At 50.1% G+C, this 21,913-nt stretch overlaps 1 protein-coding gene across 8 annotated transcripts in view; it reads right to left on the bottom strand.

The window, feature by feature from the left end:
• Nucleotides 1–21,297, bottom strand: part of Sox13 (SRY-box transcription factor 13) — a 54,778-nt gene extending 33,481 nt beyond the window's left edge. For 2 of the 8 annotated variants that reach the window (XM_057770491.1, XM_057770489.1), the window contains exons 1-2: nucleotides 7,936–7,970; nucleotides 6,930–7,038 (exon numbers count right to left, since the gene is read on the bottom strand). Coding sequence is in view for 4 of the 8 variants with exons in the window: in XM_057770489.1 (XP_057626472.1) it covers nucleotides 6,930–6,955 (26 nt within the window). In the remaining 4 variants the exon portion in view is untranslated. Of the gene's footprint in view, nucleotides 1–1,976; nucleotides 2,041–6,929; nucleotides 7,039–7,935; nucleotides 7,971–10,407; nucleotides 10,969–21,277 lie in introns of those variants that run through there. The other 6 variants (XM_057770484.1, XM_057770486.1, XM_057770488.1 and 3 more) reach the window with 5 other exon arrangements.
• Nucleotides 21,298–21,913: the final 616 nt, after the last annotated feature.

Below are 21,913 nucleotides of genomic sequence, written 5' to 3'. Positions count from 1 at the left end.
CTTCCTCTTCTGTGCCTCTCAAGCTCAACACTCGGCCCTGCGAGGCCGAGGAGAAAAAGGCTCCCTTAGGCTAGTCACTTCCAGAGAAACCGGTTCCCACTGGCTCACCTCTGCCTCTGACACCCTCCCTTGTAGGAGCTACCCCTCACCTCACCACGAAGCCTTCCTTCAGGGGCACAAGCCAAGCCACGGGAACCCTACACGCTTTCTCCTTGTCATTCTGCTCTATGTCACATTTATTGAATACCTGCTGAGCACAGACCGAGGGTGCCCTGACCCCATTTATGGTGGGACAGGCTGAGCATCAGCACTCTGCAATGGGCAGGGAGAGGAAGGCAGCAGTGAAAAGACTGACAGGACCAGCGAGAGATAAACCTAAGTGTTTGGACGTCGCTGGCTGCAAATGTGAGTTCCCTGTGCTGGCTGTACTCACACCGCATTAAATATGGACAAGGCCCAGGGAAAGACCAGGGCTCCCTGTTGCTCCTTCCTCTTCTCTTGCTCATTGGTGCAGCGTTTGGAATTCCTACAGAGCCATCTTCGCCACCTGGCACTGTGAACCCCCAGCAGTGTGGTATCCCAGGCCTATTCCCCAGCACTCACCCTCAAAGATCACCCTGTGGACACCTAAGAAAAATAACTCGGGAGGAAGAGAAAAGGACTCGGCCGCAGTGGAAAGCTACAGAGGCAAGGGAAGGAACAGTGGTCCCTACCTAGCACATGCTCTTCCAGATGTCCAGGATGGGATATCTGTGGCTGTTAGGAGACCCAAAGGGTCCTGTCATCCAGACAGAATGGATGATGGATGGCCTGCCCCATGGATAGGCAACTTCAGGTATCAGGTCCTGCCTGGGCCTGTCTGGGGCTGATCTGTGCCTTTCCCACTGGGGTGGAGCCTCTGGAGCCCAGAAAGTTCTATATAAACCCAGGCCGTCTCAGCGCCAGTCTTTCAAAGTAAAGCTCCAAGAGACTCGGTGGCAGGCCATGAGCCGCGGGGCGAGACCAGGGTGCCCATAGTCCCATACCCCACCCCCAACACATAAAACCACAAGGGTGGTGCCAGGGGGCTCCTCCCCAGTGAGAAAGGCACAGGAGCAGCTCTGGCCAGCCCCACACAGAGCCTGCTGCCTAGTGGCATCCACTCGTGAGAAGAGGCCTCTCCATTCAGTCCTGCAGATGTGGCAGAGCCTCAACGAAGCCAGGGGTCCTGGACCTCCCAGCCTGGCCAACCAGCTCTAGAAAGCCAAAGAGGAGACACAAACCATTGTTTCCTTGTTACAGACATGACAAGGTCGTGCTGTAACCCTACCTCAGGGAGCACCCTCACCCACAGGGCACCGGACACCTGGGCACGCTCCCTCTTTGTCCTCACGCAAACCCTGTCTGGGAAATACCACAGCCCTGGGTTATAGATAAAGAAGAAGCAAGCGTTAAAAAAAAAAAAAAAAAAAAAAAAAAAAGCCTAGGTAAACAGCCCAAAACCAATACTCAAAAGCTAAAAGCATAAGATGTTCTGACCCACCCCACCCCCGCGCCGGGTGTTTCACTAAGCCATCCCTCTATGTAAACTGAACACTAACCCCGAGTGAGCAATGGTGTTACCATGACACAGAGCTGGGGGACAAAGGATACCGAGGGGACAGACCTGGAGGAGCCAAGCCTGGGGCGCACCCTAACTCCTCGCATGCCTTCAGGATGGCCCAGGCCACCCCTTGGCTGTCAACCTCCCTACCCAGCACTCTAGGTACACCATAACTCATTCTCTGTGCTCTGGCTCACGGGCCGGCCTTGTCAAAGAGCCTTGCCTACATTCCTGAGCAGCCTACACTTCACTCAGAACCCCTTTGAAAGGCCACCCCCACCCCCTTACAAGCCCTTCCCTAGCATTCCTGGAAGAGTCAATTACCCACAAGAGGCATCCTATGGACAAACCCTGGGCAGCCCAGCTCTACAGTACTTAACCAGATTGTAATTACCAGTTTCCTGTCTCATTCCCAGGCTCCTGCAGATACTCTCCCAAGTCCAGCATCAACAGCAGGCTTCTCCTAACGCTTGCCAGGGTGGTTCACACCTCTCCACAGGTGCACCATCAGCGCCTGAGACGGACACTACCGTTATCACCCCCATTTTTACAGTTGAGGAAACAAGACTTAGCCTGGCTGCAGAGCCCTAGAACAGCCCGCAGTAAAGGTCAGTAAAGGTCTCTGGTGAAGGAGGAGGCGGGGAGGGGGAGCTGTCACTTTAGCTCTCCCAGCTTCCAGCCCCACCCCCCATGGATTTCTGGGGAATCCCCACTCCTGACCCTCACTACATCCAGTCCCCTGCCAAGCTCCAGGTACATTCTTCTCACCTCCTAAATCCTCCTGGGCTCACTGCCACAGCAGGGGAAACTAAGGCCCATAGAGACGTCTGGGCTATGGGATTATGTAGAGGCAGGCCCCCTCCTCCTGGGGTGTACCTGCAGGATCTGTCTTAAGCAAGCGTAAACACAGGCTGAGAGACAGCACCTCAGCTGACCTGGTCACTGGACCAGCGAGGGAGGGGGCTGCCCCTTGAGGCGGGAGGATGGGACAAGAGGCCCTTTGTGTCAGCAGCTCCTGAGACACCTGTTCTCCACTCCTGCCTTCCGTGGCCACCCTCCCCCCAGCCTGCGAGCAGCCTTGTTTATCCTGAAGTGTTGGCACTGGTGGCCTGACCCCTGCACGGGGCTCCACAGCCCCTGCCAGCACCTGCCTGGTCCTGGCAGCCCAGCGGCTCCGGTCAAACACAATCTCCCAAGTAGACACTGTTATTGGGTTTGGGGAGGGCAGCAAAAGATGGGCAAGCGACACAAGCATTTCATGCCAGCTTGGCTGGCAATGCCGTCCCTATGAAGCCTGGGAGAGCCAAGACTGAGCGTTCAGTCTCCTGGTATGACACTGTGCCCAAGCTCTACTAGAATGGAAGGTTTCCTTCTGTCCTTACGTATTATCACACACAGTAAAGCCAGCCGCACCCCAGCCTCAGCCCCGTTTAACATCATCTTTGAGTTAATGAGGCCCCAGCTGGCATCCAGGTTAATGCCTTACGGTGTGACCTGTGAAGATGCCACCACTCCGTGTGCCTAGACGGATCATATCTGACCAGGCAGTCACCTCCTTAGAGACCACAGCACAGTGTACCGTTCCCCGTGAAGGACAAGGATGGGTAAGTTCTGATGGGGAAAGGCAGGAGGTCTCTGATGCCAAGACCCATGTGTTGGAGCCATGTGGGCAAGCTTTCCATTCTTTGACTGTGTTGGGGCCCCATCTAAGCGCTCCAAGCCGAATCAGCCTTGACTGGGCATCAGGAGTCCTACTCCCACGTCCACAGCCCTTTCTAAACAGCCAAATGCGCCACACCTGAACACAAGCCCTCCCTCCCCTCAACTCTGGTCTCCCCCAACTTCACGTACACACGTAGTCAAAGTCACCCTCCAATCTGAGTGTCACGCTGAGGACACTGACTGATCAAAGTCCATGGAAACCTCACAGAACAGAGAAGAATGAAGGCAAGGGCGGCTGAGCAGGTGAAGGTGCTTCCCGTCAGGCCTGCTGACCCGAGTTCAAGCCCCGGAACAGGCATGGTGGAAAGAACTGACTCCTGGAAGTTGTTCTCTGACCCCACACATGCACTACACACACATGCACACGCACGCACGCACACACACACACACAGAAACAGAAAGGAAAAGGGAAGTACAACATGAAAGTCACAGTGATGTGTGTGTGTGTGTGTGACTCTCCCCAGACTGTTTCACTGAGCCATCCTGTCTCTCTGTAAACTGAATACTAACCCCTTTCCCACCACTCAAAGAAAGAGGAGAGGGCTCCTTGAGCCAAGGAACAGCAGGTTCCTCCCTCTGCTTTCAACACTTCCTAGGCTTGTCCCACCCAACACCCACCTGCTCCCAGAGCCCCGCTGTACCTGCACACAGGCTTCCTGCCAGCCTTTACCCTTCCTTCCTACTTTCCCCACCCTACCCCACCCCTCAAGACACAGGCTGAGCACCCAGGCCTCCCTAGCTTGGTTGAATAAACTTGAGACTCCTTTAGCAGAGCTGGGAGTTGGGAGGAATGGTTCGAGTCACAGAAAACCTGAAGTGAGGACCAGACTCATCTGGTCTAGCGTCCCTGCACAAAGGCCAAAGCTGGAGAACTGGGGAGTTCCTCAGCCAGTGCTGTTGAGTGTTCCACAGGCCTCTGGCCTGGCCCAGTCTCCCAGGTCCTTTGTCCTGTAAAGGTCACTCCCCCTGGTAGGAAGTTCCTTTCAGCACCTAACTCCTCTAGGTCACCCATGGAAACATCCATCCCTTTCTCTGTCTCACTGGCAAATCTAGATATATCTTAAATCCTTCTTTCACCCTGGTAACAAAAGTAACTGCCCTGCCGATGCTACTTTTAGAGACTAGTAAAGACTGAATATGTGGCTCGTGCTAGCCTGCTTGCCTAGCATAGTCAAGCAAGGTACTGGGGTCCTTCCCCTGCACAGAAAAAGGCTACAGAAAAAGCATTCATTAATGGGTCACAATTTTTAAAAAGAAGTCAGCGAAGGCGGTTGGCCTCAGGAAGGTCACCCAGATACTGTGGCTGCCCACTCCCATCAGCTGTTCCGTCCACTTGTCACACCTGAACCCCAAGGCACCTGCCTCAGCCCCAACTCCGCGCAGGCGCCGACCCCTTGTGCTGCCGAGGGGCGGGGCGGCCCACAGGAACCGGTTCTCCGCCCGGCCGGTTCCGCAGGCAGGAGGCGGGGTACTTGGAGGACGGGCCGGCCGCCTTGGGGCGGGTCCCCAGGGAGCCAAGCCTGGCGGGGATTCCGGACCCAAACACCAGGGGCCAGGCGCCTGTGGAGCGCCCTGGGCTGCCCCTTCCCCTTTCTTCTCTCAAGCCAGAACACTGAAACCTTCCTTACCTAGGACCCTGTGCTTTGTGGGGCTAGCGAAGGGAGAGATACTAATGCTCCTCCCCCAGCCCTGCCCCATCCCGTGGACAGTTTAGGAGGCTTCCTGCTAAGGCCAGTGGGAGTGTGGGTGGGATGTGGGTTCCTATCTGGAGAACGGAATTCCAGATTTGACAGCTTCCAAGAGACCAGAGGGCCTAGCTAAAGAATGTTACCTAGGAAAAAAGCAGCGGCTGGGGATATTGTCCCCACTTTTTTCTTGTGTTGTACTCCATAAGCCCCTGCCTCTTCCGTATCTGGGGCTCTTCTAGCTGATCTGGTCCCAGGTGGGCACAGGTGGACACCAGGATACCAGGCCACACACTGCACAGCTAAAGCTGAGGCTGGTTCTTGGAGGGAAGCAGGGAAAGCAGCTACTCCCTCCCCTCACAGCCTAAAGGTCTGATCACCATCTAGCTACTTCTCTGGGACTTAGGGGTCCCTCTTGACAGTATCAAACCTGACAGTCCTAGGGGCCTCCAGGCCAACCCAAAGTTGTCAAGCCATAAAAGAGGAGAGGTCTTCTTAAAGCTGGGAAACCCTCCTGCCAATCTTGGGCCTTGAGGCCCTGAATTCTCCTGGAGGAACAGGGAGTCTCGTGTCTTTTTGGCATAGACCAGGCATGCTTAGGAGGATACTTGTGCCTTTTAAGAAAGCCTGGTGGGTTGGGTGGTGGTGGCGCACGCCTTAAATCCCAGCACTTCGGAGGCAGAGGCAGGCACACCTCTGTGAGTTCAAGGCCAGCCTGGTCTACAAGAACTAGTTCCAGGATAGGCTCCAAAGCTACAGAGAAACCCTGTCTCGAAAAACCAAAAAGAAAGAAAGAAAGAAAGAAAGAAAGAAAGAAAGAAAGAAAGAAAGAAAGAAAGAGAAAGCATGGTGACACACACCCACTTCGGGGACAGTAGCAAAGGGTAGAGATGGCCTTGCCCAAATGGCAAGTGACAAATCTCCTACTCAAGTCTTCCAAAAGACTAAGGAAGAGACACTCAAGAAGAGGGGCACCAGACAAAAACCAGCATTCCGAACTTGCCTTCTGCCTTTGCATCCAGGAGATTGTGGGTGCTGGTTCCCCGTCTGGTGACAGGCATTGTGACAGCCACCCTCGTTGACATTTTCATGTTCCAGGAAGGGGACTAAGAATAGGGGAGCATGGCAGCAAGTTCAGGCAGGAGCAAGTCCTCTAAGGCAAACAGAAGAATATCGGCCCTTCAAAGGGGGCAGCCCTCCCAGCACAGAGGCCTTTTCAAACCCTGAGCTTCATCCTCCAGTGAGTTGAGGGTAGGAGGGCAGAACAGGAGCTACAGAGTCCGATCTCACCATGATATCGGCTTCTTGAAAACTCACCCATAGTAGCCCAAGAAAGGCCGCCCCAAACCTCTGGAAGAAACTTAGTGCATATGAGTCAGCATCAGCTCCACAACGGCAAGATCCCGGACCCCAGGAAGGATCGGGGTAGCTCAGGCCAACAGCTACCTGGCAGCCTCACAGCCCAGATAAAGGACTGGAGATGACACTTGGCACACATCTGCTCGGCCGAGGCCCTTCTCACAGTTCTCAATTCAGCTGACTTCCCAGCAAAAGGCCCAGGTTGGGTCTCTTCCCAACCAGAAGTAAGGTTGCAGGTGGACTTGAGTCTAGCAAGGTCTCTTCAGCCGTCCAGGCAACCTGGATTACACGTCTACGACAGAGTTAGCACTATGCAGGTGAGACCTCCAGATGGTCCCTTACTGGCCCAGCCTAATCAAGTCACTCTCACCTTCCCTCAGGTTTCTCAGGAACCCTACCTGCCCCACCCTTCCCTCCCCACAAGTCAGTCTCCGCCTGAGGCCATCTTTCTCTTCCATCTTCACAGGAATGCCACGACCCACACGTCCCTACTACCAACACACACACACACACACACACACACACAGAGTGTAATTTAAAACATTTTAAAACAAAAAACCCTATATATACACATTAATTACCTTTCCCAAGTTGTATTATATAGCATGCATGTATCCGTTTTTTTCACTTCTTCCAGGTTCTAAGTTCTTCTGCCAAACGGGTTTGGGGCACAGCTGATATGTGTGCACGCTAAATTTACAAAGAACAAAATAAATTACAGCGAAAACACAATCTTCCCTCCCTCAGCCATCATTTCCTGACCTGGGGCAATGAGAATTGCAGTTTCCCGTGCCTCAAATCATCTTTAAGAACCCTAACTGGGTCATTTCCCTCTACTTTCCAATGGCTTCCTGTGGAGCTGACAATAAAACGCATCCTCCTGCCGCCGCCCGCCGCCACCACCAGTCACTCCATCAGGTGCCACAAACCGGGCTCTCATCTCTAACCACAAAGCTGCACACTTGGTTCTGACGTGGGCGTAGGAGGGCATCTGCGGGTGCCTCAGCCTGGAATGCCCCTCTTCCCAGCTGTGTGCAGCTGGCTCCTTCTGTCTTCAGGCCTATACCCTAGGCTCCTCTATTTCCCCACCTAGGGTATTTCTTCTCATGATCTGGTAGAAAGCAGCCTCCTGTCTGTCCACCTATCACTGCCTAGCACAGGGGTAGCAGGTGACTGTGACCGGCACATTCCTTTAAGTCTCTGTTAAGGGATGGAGCAGAAGTCCTCTGCGCTGGTTTCCATCTGCAAACGGGCTCCTTGCAGGACCTTCCCAACACCAAGTTTTCCCACACTGGCCACCCTCCCCCGCATGCCTGGTGAGGAGCAGAGGACGAAAGGGGTGCCCCTGGCTCTCCCTCCCTGTTCTATGCAGCAATAAAGACAAGAACTGGCGCCTAGCCTACACTCCCAGAACTGCCCTGCTAAGTCGAAGGTGACACCACTGCCCCTCTATTATCTAAGTCCCAGATGCAGTATGCCTTGCCAGTCAGGCTAGCCAGAAGAGGTTCTCAAGTGAGCCCCAGCAACAGGAAACAGATACTAGCTAGGGAACAGAACCCTCCAGGGCAGGCAGCCTGCCTGTCCCACCTGACTTTCCCTGAGCCCAAGACACCTGGGTTCCTCTCGGTGGAAATCCATCCAGTCCCTGAGACACAAGTGCACATCCAATCCCAAGTCTGCAGCACAAACCAGGGTGTACAGGAAACCCCTCTTGAGACATTTCCTTCCTGGGGTGGTCCCTGGGGAAAATCTTCTGCGGTGCCAAGATTAATTTTTAAGAATGAGGGAAGGAGGTAATGAAATGCCTTGCACAAAAAACTGTGAAGGGAGAGAAAGGGAAGGCGGAAGGAAAAAATACTCAAGGTTGAGGCCAACAAATGACAAGAAGTTTGATCTGAGGGATCAGAATCAATTAGAGGTAGGAAGAACTGTGAGATCTCTTCCTCCCCAGAAGTGAAAATTACCAAAATTGATTAAATGGGCACAATCCCAAAGAGTTCTTCTGGGCTCTGTACGAAGTCATTTAAATTGTAATGAGCCAGGTTGGAGAAGCCACTCCACGGAGTCGCTTCCCTAGTATGAACCAGGCCCTGGGCTCCATAACAATGTTATTACAATAACGACAACAGCTGGCTTTAATCCGAGCATTCGGAAGGCAGAGCAGGCGATCTGACTTTGAGGCCAGCCTGATCTACAAAAGACATACCAGGGCAGCCAGAGCTACACAAAGACTCTGTATCGACAAAAAAATAAACTAATAATAATAATAATAAAATATATAATTAATAATAACAGTAGGCAACGGCTAACTTCCCAAACGCACACACTGGTACTCAGGGCTTCCTGCACGTCAAGCTAGCGCCCTACCACTAAGCTACACTCCGACCCCAACAGTTAACAATCACCTAGCATTTACTACGTGCCAGGCACAGCATTCTGAGATTATACTAAGATTTTTCGTCTTCAAGACGACCCCCACGAGGTGGATATTGTCAGAATTTAACCACATTTTACAGATAAGTAATCTGAGCAAGAAAGTTGTATTAAACTGCCTATATACTGAGCGGCACCACCAGCGGCAGCACCGGTGTGTACAACTCCAGCTTCCTGGTTCTAACTACTAGGTTATCTGGCTCTCGGTGGTACAGGTTAAAGCCTTTCAAACAGCATCCTCCAAACCATTAACATACGCCAGTTTCAAAGATAGGTGCACAATCCGCCCTTTATAATTGGAGAAAGTACAGAAGATGTTTGGAAATCGCCAAACTCAAGTGGCCCCTCTCGCTGAGCAACAAGACCCAAGCGTGCTGAATCCCAGCACTCAGAGAGGAAAAGGCATGAAGTGGTTGGAAACAGAGTCTCAGGAAACCCAGTTCCGAGCGGCAGCAGCATCTCTGACTGCTGTAGGTCAGACCCCTCCGCCAGCGCGGGGGCGCCGGGCCCGGAAATTCCCACAGAGCTAAAGCAAACTTCCCAGGAAAACTCCTCGGCTTCCTCCAAGCCCTTGTCACGGAGATCGCTGCCAAGAGCGCCAGCTGCTGGGGACCCTCCCAGGCGGGATCCGCCGCTCGAGCGCCCGGGGTCCTCCCGGAAAGGTCCAGGGCTTAAGTTCAAAATTCACTTCCAGCCCAAGCCAGACTCTCGACTCCGCCAGGGACTCTGGGGCAACTCCCACTTCTCGCGTCCCTCTCCCCCAGCTCAAAGCAATGCCCTGCTAGGACATCTAGGCTGGCTGCTGGTAGATTTCGCGGGCGACCGTAGAGCTCTTGGGGAATCTAGGCAGCCGCAGCCGGCGCGTGCACACACACGCATGCACACACAAACACACTCGCGTGAGTGTGTGTTTACGTACCGAACGTGGGGTGGGAAAACAATGGCGAACCGTTGGGACTAAGCGACCACCTCCTTCCTCATCCCACCAGCTCTGTGTTCAATTTATTTCTGCCTTGAAAAAGGGGGTGAAAGGCGCTCCGCCGACACCCCACCAAGGGAGGTAGGGGTGGCAAGGAGCAGGCTAGCGTGGAGAGAGGACAAGAGCAGCAACGGCAGAAAAACGGGAGGCGGCGCCCGACTGGTCCGCGGGGAATGAACCGGAGCCGTGGGAAGGGTGCGCGCTGGACCCCAGCGGCCCACGTACCCAGGAACCGGAGCTCCGGGTGGCTACCACCCAAGCCCCACGCGGGGTGCGCACCGGACATCTAAGCACCGACTGGAAATGTTAAAACTAGGCGGGTTGGTCAGGCTGGAGGAAAAAGACCTAGAGGCGGCGGGTCGCAGAGGGCGGGCGGGCAGAAGACTCCCTAAGCCCAGCTCGCGCGGCGCGCGCACGCCACCCCCAACCGCTCGCAGCCACTGCTCTCCAAAAGGACTCGGGTCAGCGTGGCGCCACCGGACGGCATTGTGAGGGGTCCTGTAGGATCGGCTTCGCCTGGCAAAACTTTGCCTAAGATGGAAAGTCGCGCGGAAGAGAGCCAGCGTGTCCCTAGGAACGCGGGGCCGCGCGTGTCAAACTTCGCGAGGCTGGGGAGAGGGGCACGCGTAGCGGAGGGGCGCACTTACTAATCGGTCAGGCGCTGGCCCGGGGTCGCAGCTCCGCGCTCCGGCTCCTGCTCCGTACGTCCCGGCGGCCAGCAGCCTGGTCTTCCCGCTCACATGCCCGGGCAACGCGGTGGGCAGCGGGGCGGCGCGGCCAGGCGGAGGCACGCCCCCCGCTGTGGGCTGGAGGCGCTCAGGACCCGCGGCCCGCCGGGTTCCGCTGGCCACTGTCGTGGGCTCCGAGCTGAGGCCGGGCCGGGCGGCGCCCTTCGCCGAGCCAGGCCGCTCGGCACTCTGCCCTCTGCCCCCGGCTGGCCGCCGCCGTGCTGCCTTCCGCGCTCCGGCTCCCGGACTCCCCGCTGCCGCGCGGGCCAGGCCGGCGGATAGTGCGTTCTGCCCCTCCGCGCAGTTCCGAGCCCGCTCGGTCCAGAGCCAGAGCCTCCGAAGCTGAGCGCGCCGCCCCGGCCTTCGACCCGCGCCGGCCTCTCCGGAGCTCGGGTTCCAGGAGCACCACTCCGACACTTCAGTTCCCAGCCCGGACTGGAGCAGGGCGCTCGCCACTCGCTTCTACGAAAGCCACTCGGCAGCCGCGGAGGAGAAAGGGAGGGAGGGCGCGAGCAGGCGGGGAAGGAGGGAGGGTGGGGAGATGGAGAAGGAGGGAGGGACCGAGTTTCCTCCTCCTCCCAGCAGCTGGTCCAGCCAGGCCTCAACAGCTGGAGACCTGTGCTGCGAAGGGGACCGCGGAGGTTCTCCGGAGCGGAGATGTAGTGACCTCTAAGTACAGAAAATAGGAGAAAGAAGGTGAATTCGGCCCACTCCCTCGACCCCGGTTTGAGAGTTGCTGTAGAGAATTCTCACTCCTTGGAACAAGCCCAGGGAAGCTGTTTGTCCTGCTCACAGCCTCCTCTAAAAACAGAGAGCCTGGATAGAACTTTCTTTTTCTTCTCACTGTGTAAATCAGGCTGGACTCACAGAAACCGTCTTGCCTCTGCCCCCAGAGTGCTGGGATTAAAGGTGTGCTCTACCTGTCCTAGTTTGAAGACTGAATTTTTTTAAAACACCGTACTCGTGACTCAGCTGGTTTAAGCAACACTGGGGAAGTTGAGGCAGGAGGGTCTTCATTTGAAATCAGCCTGAGGAGGAGACATTCCTGCTTTAAGTTGACCTGATCTCTGACAGACCGCTTCCACAGATCTCTGACCACTCCCTAGCCCAGTCATTTTTCAGTCTCTCCAACAAAGGTGTGTATGAAGAAAGGGTTCTCCCCATTCAGCCCTTTTATTGAATGTCCACAACAGACCTGACCCAAGCAGGTGCCTGGGACCACCAAGATGAATCAAGGACACAGATGGCAACTCTTCCTGGATTCCCCTATTGTGAAGGAATGGGTCAACTACAATTCTAGAAAATGCTAGAGTACTCAGGCAGGGTAAGCCTTAAGGCCACCAAGGACCTGAATGGGAATCTCCTTAGAGAGGCCACCATCTGAAGTGGGTCTTGGGACCTGTGGGAGTAGGGCAGGTTAAAGGAATGCCAGTTGTGAATCTGTATGAGGAATGGCCAGCCAGGAAGTTCCCAAACCCTCTAGGGACTGCATTTCGTCACTCCCCATTTCCTGCCTGGATGACAAGTCCTTTTATTGTCTTTTGCCTTTTGAGTCTCAGTCTGGTATCAACTCTTCAAGAATTCTTTCTAAGGAGTCAGATCAGGGCCAGGAGCTCCATGCATGGGCTCTGAGAACCCACCCCCCAATCCCTTTGCCTGTGTACCCCACTGGATGGTAAACTCTGCAGGACAGGGATATGCCTCTTGTTCATGGATAGATCCCTGTGTCTAGATAGGACTTGGCAAAGAGCAGGCCCTTAATACATTCTGGTTTATCGGTTGGGTGATTAAAGGCAAGGGGGTTCTAAAAGAGCCTCTCATGAGGTCAGTCTAGCCAGAGGTATAGAGCTAGGCCAGTGACCAGCATCAAAAGGATGAAGTCCTGAGCTAAGGTAGGGCTAGGGTATGGGAAAGCAGATGGGAGAAGCCAACATTAACTACTGAGGATCTGGTTTTATAGTGACCAAATACCCGGCAATGTTTCCCCCTTTTGTCTAAATAAAAAAGAAAGGTTTAACTCTAACACAGTAAAACTATATAAAGTAAGAACTATGCAATTGTAACAATTATCAGGTATTGTCTTAGTAAAAAGAGAAGATTTTAACTCTTCACATAGTGAAACTGTATGCAACAAGAATAATTCATTGAAGAATTACATTCACAATGTCCAGTCCATTTGTATTTGGCAATTTTGGAGAAAATACTCCATTATCTATTCTATCTTGGTGAATCCAGAGTTTTATATCTAAACCACTTTCTATCATAACTTGTATTACCAACCTAAAAATAACCTTTTTAGACCTTAAAACATTTTTTTAGATAAACAACTTAAGCTTTTATGTCTCTCAACTTCATAAACCTTACACCTCTTTTGTTAGTTACTTTTCTGAATTTGGTAACAAAGAAAATGATGTAACTATCTAGTCCTCAACCCCTACCAGGGACCAGAGAAGGACAAAATGTTACCTGAGTAAACAGGAAGAGCAGGGCAAGCAACATCTAAAACTATAGAAATGACGGACAGAGCTGGTTTCCAGGACAGTCAAGGTTTCTCTGCAACACTGGAGCATCCATCTTCAGCCTACAGGCCTAGGATATCTGTCAGACTTTTCTGTGAAGCTGGAATTTTGAAGAACTGACCTATCTTATCTTGGAAAACTCCAGCAGTCAACTTCCTATAGCAATCTTTCTCAATTGTATCAGACTATAAATATCTTACAACAACTTCCTTTGTGTTCTGCTTGTCCAATTTGGGCAGCATATTGTCCACAGTTGAGGCAAGGGCAGTTTTTTGACCAGTGACTAACTTTTCCACAATGAAAACAAATTCCACATGGAGGTTCTTTGCTGCCCACCGTCTTCTCCTGAATTAGATTGGTGCTGCCAGGAGCAGATGTATCTCACTGTCATGAAAAGCCTTATGTTATTAAAACATCTTAAATGCCATATTCTGTAGATCTCTGAATTGTTTAAAGACCACCTATCTATCTAATACATGTTTAACCCTGAAAACATACCTAAAATGACTACAAAGTTTGATTGTTATAGATTACCAACTACTAACCTTTATAGATTACCAACTACTACTAACTTTTTTTTTTTTTTTTTGAGACGGGGTTTCTCTGTAGCTTTTGGAGCCTGTCCTGGAACTAACTCTGTGGATCAGGCTGACCTTGAACTCACAGAGATCTGCCTGCCTCTGCCTCCCAAGTGCTGGGATTAAAAGCCTGTGCCACCACTGCCCAGCCTAGCCTTAATTTTTTAATTATCCTAAACAGTTTGTAATCATACCTTTCAAGGACTAGAACTTTACATTTTATTTTAAAATGAGTTTCATAGGTACCATACCTTAAATAAGAATAGAAACATTTGTATAGTATATTATAACAAAAATAACCTTAAATTTGTATCAATATATAAAACTCTATACCAAAGTAAAATATTTGAGACTAGTAGTTGCTTTTTAGTATAAAAGTAAATTCAGTAATCTGTCCTTTTACCCTATTAGTCCTGTACCCCTCCTCTTCTCTTTTCATAGAGATTCCTGAATCTAACCTCTTTTGTTAGTTTCCTCTCTAACCATGACCAATAACAACTAGCAACTAACCCCCCTAAACTATGTCAAATAATAACTAGCAACTAACCCCCCTAAACTATGTCAAACATCTATAACCCACTGGATGACCAAAACCCACCCATCACACCTCTTGGGAATGTGGGCATCTTATCCTTAAAATTACTTCCTGTTATCTGGGGACGATGGCATCTTTAGGAGACCCTGACGAAACTGAGATAATGGTCAAGTCCTGGGAGAGCCAGCTGTTGTCCAGTTGTGGTGTCTTAAGTCCTGGCTGTGTAGTCTATGAGCCTGGACCATCTCAGCTAGCAGCTTTGAAGATGTCCTGAGCAGTGTGCAGTCCAAACCTGATGGTGGTGGTTGTCAGCTTAATGGTGTTACCACAGTCTAGATGGATTTGTCATCAGAAGTCACTGTTAGGAATGGTCATGATTCACTGCAGAAAGCTTAAGACATTTTAAATGTCATATATATGGCAGACCTCCTAAAGGTTGGAGGACCACAATCCACTAAGTACACTCAGGCTACACAAACTGTTGTTTTTATCTACGTTGTTCTATTTACCAATAAAGACTGGGAGGCAGATGTTGGGTGAAAACCTGCTAGATCAAAGAAGCTGAGAAGCAACCAGTTGGCCTTCCTTTTCGGTGGGAGGCTCAGCTAGAGAGCGTCGCTCCACCCATCCCAAACCAAAAAAGCCTTCGAATCTCTAAGTCCCTTCCTGGTCCTTCCTGTGCATCTCTCTATCCATATTCCTGGGTCCTCCATACTCTCTATGGCCAATTCTTGTCAAACAGTCACTGGCCCTGCCCCTATCCAAGGTTAATTTTATTAACACAATCTAGGAGTTTCACAGTCACAGTGTGATCAGGGATCCCACAGCAGTGACTGGTGGGACCTTTCCAGAAGCCAGGAAAGAGTTACCCAGGTTCCACCCTCTTCTCTTCCTCCCAGACAATGCCCGCGCCTCCCTACCTAGTACTTTCCCTCTGGTCTCTGACTAGCTTCCATGGGATATCGCTCCGTGGGCTGCTCCCTGCCCCTGCCCTTAGCTATAGCAGATGGAGACAGATAGTGTCTTAGGGCTTCTATTGCTGTGAAGAGACACCATGGCCACAGCAACTTTTATAAAGAAAACATTGAAGTGAGGGGACTTGGTTACAGTTTCTGAGGTTCAGTCTGTTATCATCATGAAAGGAAGCATGAATGAGGCAGACATGATGCTGGAGAAGTAGCTGAGAGTCCTACATCTTACAAGCAACAGAAAGTCAACTGAAACACTGGGAAGTATCCTGAGCCTAGGAAACCCCAACGCCCACCCCCATAGTGACACTCTTCCTCCAACAAGGCCATACTCTCTCCAAGAAAGCCACACCTGCTAATAGTACCACTCCCTGTAAGATTATGGGGCCGAATATATTCAAACTACCACAGATAGGAAGGACAGTTTGAACTGAGCATGGATTTGCTCTCCTTTAACCCCAGTCCCAGAAGGCAGAGGCAGGTGGGTCTCTCTGAGTTGGAAGCACCCTGGTCTACACAGAGAGTTCCAGACCAGCTAAGCCTACATGAAACACTATCTCAATATAATAATAATAATAATAATAATAATAATAATAATAATAATAATTTAAAGCAAAGTCAAACCCCTAGCATCTCTAAAACCAGTGTCAGAGAGCTTAGAGGTAATGTTCCTCTCTCCAGTACTCCTTGCCTGATGATTCATTTGTAACCGCCTTCCCCATCATCAATCACTGTCACCAGATTAAGCTATGGAACCTCTGCCTGCTGAGTCTTAGACATGGTACTGTTTCCCCATACAGTATATGCTGGCACCTTACTTTGATTCTGTGGCATTGGTATCATTGCCACCATTCTAGAGATGGAAAAAAAAATGAAGTTGAAGTTATAGACAGTAAGTGGAGGGAGGAAACAAAAGATCGACAAAAGCCTAACTCAACAAAAGTCTGAGAAAAGAATCTAGATCCTTCTTACGCTCATACCATCAAGTTTATACCTTTAACTCACTCCCTGAAATACTTACTCTGCACCCCCACACTCCAGGATATCCTCCGCCTTCACAGTGTGTCCTTTCTCTGTCCTGTCTCCAGGGGGATGTTGTGTTCTTTTGGAATCCTCTCCTGTGCCCCACTTTCTTACCTACCTACCTTCTTTCCTGAGATGAAAAAAAGTGGGGGCTGGAGACTCATGTAGCCCAGGCTCTCCCCAAACTATTTAGGCTGAACTTGAATTTCTGATCCTCCTGCCTCTGCCTCCCAAGTGCTGGGACTATAGGCATGCAAAAGGCAGGTTTATATGGTGCTGTGGGTGAAAGCACATTGGGTATGCTAGGCTGCTACTCTACCAACTGAGCCACATGTCCAAGGTGAAATTTTATGTGTTCATAATGTTGGGTACTAGGCACTAACAACCCTCTCCCCGCCCCCGCCACCACTGGTGATTAAGCTATTTAGGAGTTCTCATGTGCTGGGCAAACAAAAGTACCCTGCCTTAAACTATATTCCCAGACACTCACCTTTCTGTTTTTGTTTTTAATTTTGAGAGAGTCGACCGGGCGGTGGTGGCGCACGCCTTTAATCCCAGCACTTGGGAGGCAGAGGCAGGCGGATCTCTGTGAGTTCGAGGCCAGCCTGGTCTACAAAGGGAGTCCAGGACAGGCTCCAAAGCTACAGAGAAACCCTGTCTCGAAAAAACAAAAAAAAAAAAACAAAAAAAAAAAAAATTGAGAGAGTCACACTAAGTTACCAAGGCTGGTCTTGAATTTATGACTGTTAGCCTCACATCTAGGGTAACTACGGTCACAGATTCCTTCCTCTAGGCCAATTAGTTCACTCAACATACCTACACACACACACACATACACACACACACACTACCCCAGGCCTGTCCTGAACTAATGATACCACTGGCTACCCAGATATTCAAGGCAAAAATCTAACCACCACACCATCTTGCTTTTGTTCCCATCCAGACAATTTAGTGATCATCATTGTTCTGTCTCCAAAAATATATCCAGCCCATCCATTTCTCTGTTGTCACCATCCTAGCCAGGCTAGACCAGCACTCTCTGCTTTCGAGGCCACCTGCTTACCTCCACATGACTTGGATATTTGTTCCAGAAAGGTAACACTGAAACTCAGTAAATAACTTCATTATTTACTTCAGGAACTTTCTGAAGATAATTGACCTGAAATTGGGCTGTTATAAACCACTGTCCTCTCCAGATAATACTTTAACTGGGAAAACCAATAACTTATCAAATAATTTGTTTATATTTCATGAGTCTCCCCTCACTGTGTCTTCTTTTTTCCTTTCCTTCTTCCCTCCCTCCTTCCCTTCTTTCCTTCCTTCCTTCATCCTTCCTTCCTTTCTTTTTTTCTTTTTCTTTTTTTTTTTTTTTGAGACAAGTTCTCTCTATGGACCAGGCCAGCCTTAAATCCACAGAGATCCCACCCTCACCTGCCCAGTGATGGGATCGGAAGTGTGCAGCACACAGACAGCTCTCACTGTGTCTCTCACCCTAGCTGAACTTCATTCTCTACAGAGCAGGCACTCCTCATCTGATGAGAATGAAAACATCCCTAGACATCAGCCACAGCAGGCACTTACTTTGTTTGTTCCTGGTTTGTTTGTTTGTTTGTTTGTTTGTTTGTTTTCCTGCTCCCCTTCAGACCTAAACTCTGTGATGGGGGAATCTTGCCTGCCCTGTGCCCCATTTACTCTCTAGAGTCTGCAGTAGATGTTTGAAAAATAACGACTCTGGGGCTGGAGAGATGGCTAAGCCGTTAAGAGCACTGGCTGCTCTTGCAACAGACCTGGGATCTGTTCTCAGCACACAAATGGCGGCTCACAACCATCTACAACTCCAGTTCCAAGGGATCTGGTACTGTCTCTTGGGTTTCATAGGCCCTGCATACAAAGCATGTAGGCAAAACACTCATACACATAAAATAAATGAAACATGTAGGCAAAACGCATAAAATAAAATAAATGAAGTTTTAAAATAAATAAGTACCCAGTCTGGAAAGATGACATAGCAGTTGAAGGCTTACTGCTTTTATCAGAGGACCATGGTTCAGACCCACATCCGGCGACTGCAAGTGATCTGACATCCCCTTCTGTCCTCTGTGGGCACCGGCACATACACACACACACAACCTCCATACACACATAGATAAAATAAAACAAATACTTAAAAAATAGTAACTACTCAAGTGATGTTAAAGGTTATTAGGAGGTCTTCCTATAGTTCAGACTGGTCTGGAACTCCCTGTATAGCCAGGTTAACTTTAAACTTGAGGTGATCTTTCTGAGAGCGAGAATTATAGATCTCAGTCATACATCAAGCCTGTTCTAACGTGTTTGCATGTTTGGTTGATTTGGTTTGGTTTTTGAGGCAGGGTTTCCTGTGGCCCAAACTAGCCTCAAATTCTGTACGTAACTAAAAATGACCTTGAACTCCTGATCCTCCTAAGACAGACAAGTTGATAGGGCATAGTTTAACAGTTTGGGGCTTCATTTGGTTTGGACTACACCATCCCCCGTTCTAACCATTCATGTGGCAGCCTACATCTCCACCTGCATGTCTTATGCACACATGCCTCTTCCCTGACAGTATTTTTAACAACCTAGGACACTCACCTGCTTTGGGCAGCACTCTGAACAACGACCTAAGTTTCTCTGCTCTTGAACTCTCCTAATGTTAATCCCAAAGATGCAAAGAGACAAATCACCAACCCAAGTCTTCTGACCAAATGAATTAAAGCAAGCTTTTTTATTCACGTGCACAGGCTGCCTCCCCCAAGACAGGGTTCAAGAGGTTAGCTTTAGATGTAAGGAAACCAGGGTTTTTATAGCTCGGGGGTAGCTCAAGATGGTCATAACAACTTTGTGAAACAAAGACATGTTTGCTGTTTCCTGGAACGGGCAGTGCAGAGCCGCGTGTAGTTAAGGTTACAGGTGGGGCATAGTCCACTTCTTGAGAAACAGATTTAATCATAAACAGGAATGAACCTAGTTTCTTTACTATAAGATGGCTAAAAAAAGAAAGAAAAGACGGCTTTCAAGCCTAAAATGGATCAATTGGTAAGTTCAGGTAGATCCTGCCTGAACTAGTTTTGTGTGCGTTCAGAAGGCAAACTGTGACCGTTTGGTGTACATTGAGGGAGAATGTTCTGTTTACCATCTTACACCTACCTATGCATGAGAGATATAAGATAATTTTTAAAATTAGGCATTCAGATGATTCTTTTTAAAGTTGCATCATGGGAACAGGCACATGCTGTCATTCAAAATAGAGACCTACGCTACTATGATTCTTAGCAACTTAGCCCCTCCTTCCCTAAGAACCCAGACAATAACTTCAAGCCCTACAGTGGTCTTTTACTCTAAAGACCTAGTGACGGCCATAGCTTAGCTGCCTGTACTATTGTTTTTCTTTGGAATAGTTTCCTTAATGCTTCGCAGTCTGTGTTCGGCTTTACTTCATTCCAATTTTACTCACCTTTATGTCAATTATTTGAACAAGATACCAAGATACTGGAAATACTCAACCCAGACCCTACCGACCACCATTAACACTCCAGTCCTGGCCTTCCAAATTCTGGAATCACAGGCATGGGGCCACCACTCCAATCTCCAATGTGCTTTGCATATAGCTAGCACCATAAACGTTGGTGGACTTGAACCCAGGGAAGGACGTTCTCTTTAACTTCTGAGGTTAGAGACGGGATCTCACCAGCAAAGCTTCGGCTGGGAACCACAAAAGGGTTAAATCCAGAGACGTTCTAAATTGCTTTCCTTAGCCAGGGCCAGTTTCCTGAGAGAGCACCGAAACAGAAGCAAACAGAGGGACAGAAAAGGGAGGAAGAATGGGCTTTCTGTCTGGCTTGCCCTGCCTGTTTCCGGTCCTCCTCCATCTTAAGTTTGGAGAGTGGCATCGGCGTCGTGTAGCTTGGGCTAGGTTGGGTAGATCCACCCAATGGGGCTTAATTGATGATGATACCAGGTCTTACTACTAACTGAAAACGGGAGACGGAGACGGGAGGCATAGGTACTCTGTTGTCTGTCTTCAAGGATTGAAACCACCACCACCCCTTGACTTGGGCCTGTGCTGGTGACCCTTTGACCTCTGGAGGCCAGGGTTTTTCAGGACGCCACTCCAGTCACATCGCTTCATACCTCAGGCCACATAAATGTCCCAACCCCTATCCTCAGGGAGACATACTTGCAGTTTGGAAGCTCCTCCTTCCTCGTGTGACTGTTCACGAATAAAGTCCTTTGCAAAACTTGGTGTCTCCGTGATTGGTACATATACGGTGGGCAACATGGGCCACATTGGGTAACATTTAGAATCTGAACCATAGAAACCAGCTCTTGAGTGTCGCTAATACCCCGAACCCTATCCTGGACCCTAGAAAAGCAAACAGCTCTCTGCTTTCCCTGTGACAGTCAGCTCTCAGTCTTCCGACTGGAAGACCCAACCCATGCCACCCTCAACACAGATGGGTGAGTCTTCCACGTACGCGCACACATGCCTTACACACACACACACACACTTAAAAAATGCCTCCAATTTATCCCTCACATCTTAGTCGCCATGAGGAATGAGGAAGTAAGGGTTGGGCACTCTTACTCTAGGACCTGGCCTGTATACATATTTGTTTTTCAAGAAGGGTTTTTCTGTGTAGCCCTGGCTATCTTTGAACTCACTCTGTAGACCTGACTGGCCTCGAATTCACAGAGATCTGCTTGCCTCTGCCTCTCATGTACTGGGATTTAAAGGCATGTGTCGCCATGTCCCGCAACTATGTACAACTTTTTAAAAACACGAATTTATTGATTTATATGAGTGTTTTGCCTGCATATGTGCACCACATGTATGCCTGGTGTCCACAGAGGGCAGAGAGGGTAGTGGATTCCCTGGAATTTATGAATGTTTGTGAGCATGAGTGCTGGGAATTGAACTTGGATCCTCTGCAAGAGCAGTAAGTGCTCCAAGCATTGTGCCATTTCCCTGGGCCCTGGTATCCAGATTTCATGCTCGGGTAATAATAAGCAGGTTGCATGTCTTTACTGCCCCAGTTTAAAGGGCAGGCCACCTGTGTCTCAGAGGACACCACAAACATCCACATGCACACACAGAAAGCTAGGCTGCCTTTCCCCTTATCTCTCCCATCTCTTTCTACCCACCTGAAAGGGGGCAGGAAGCCGGTGAAGAAATCCTTCCCCTCCTAGAAGCCTGTGCACTGTAGGAAATGCTGTCTCTGGCTGGGGGGCTCTTCACTTCCACCCCCGCCACACTCAGAGTGCCCCACCCCCACCACCTAACTTTTTAAAACCCTCTTTCCTGTCTGGAGGAAACCTAGATCCCCATCCTGGGAGGGACTGGCAACAATTAACAAAGGCACCATGGAGTAAAGACAATTAACAATCCAGAAAAGAGGGGGGAAAAAAGAGGCTTTGTTCTGGTCTCCATGACAACGCGGGGGGGCTAGGGAGGAGGAGTAGGGGCCATTCAGAGAGGCTGGTCCTTTCACTTTCCTTTCATCCCTCCCTTCTCACACCACTTTGGGTTTCTGCCAGGGAGACGGGGAGATCCTGGAGGGAGCAGTGCCGGGATTGGCCAAGGCTCAAGAGAAGAGATCTGAGGAGAGTCACTCTGAGACTTGATCCCTAAGAGCCAACCGGGGAATTAGGGAAGACCAAATCAAAGGCAACTGAACCCTTGAGGAAGGGCTCACTTTGTCCTGAGAACTGCATCCAAATCTACCCTGAGTACACAGCGCCTGGTCAAAGCCAGCTTGCCGGCCCTGGCTTCCTTCTTGG

This window comes from Chionomys nivalis, chromosome 5 (genome assembly GCF_950005125.1).
Source record: "Chionomys nivalis chromosome 5, mChiNiv1.1, whole genome shotgun sequence".
Lineage (NCBI taxonomy): Eukaryota > Metazoa > Chordata > Mammalia > Rodentia > Cricetidae > Chionomys > Chionomys nivalis.
Note: the sequence above shows the minus strand (reverse complement) of the source record. Positions and strands in the feature narration are given on the sequence as shown.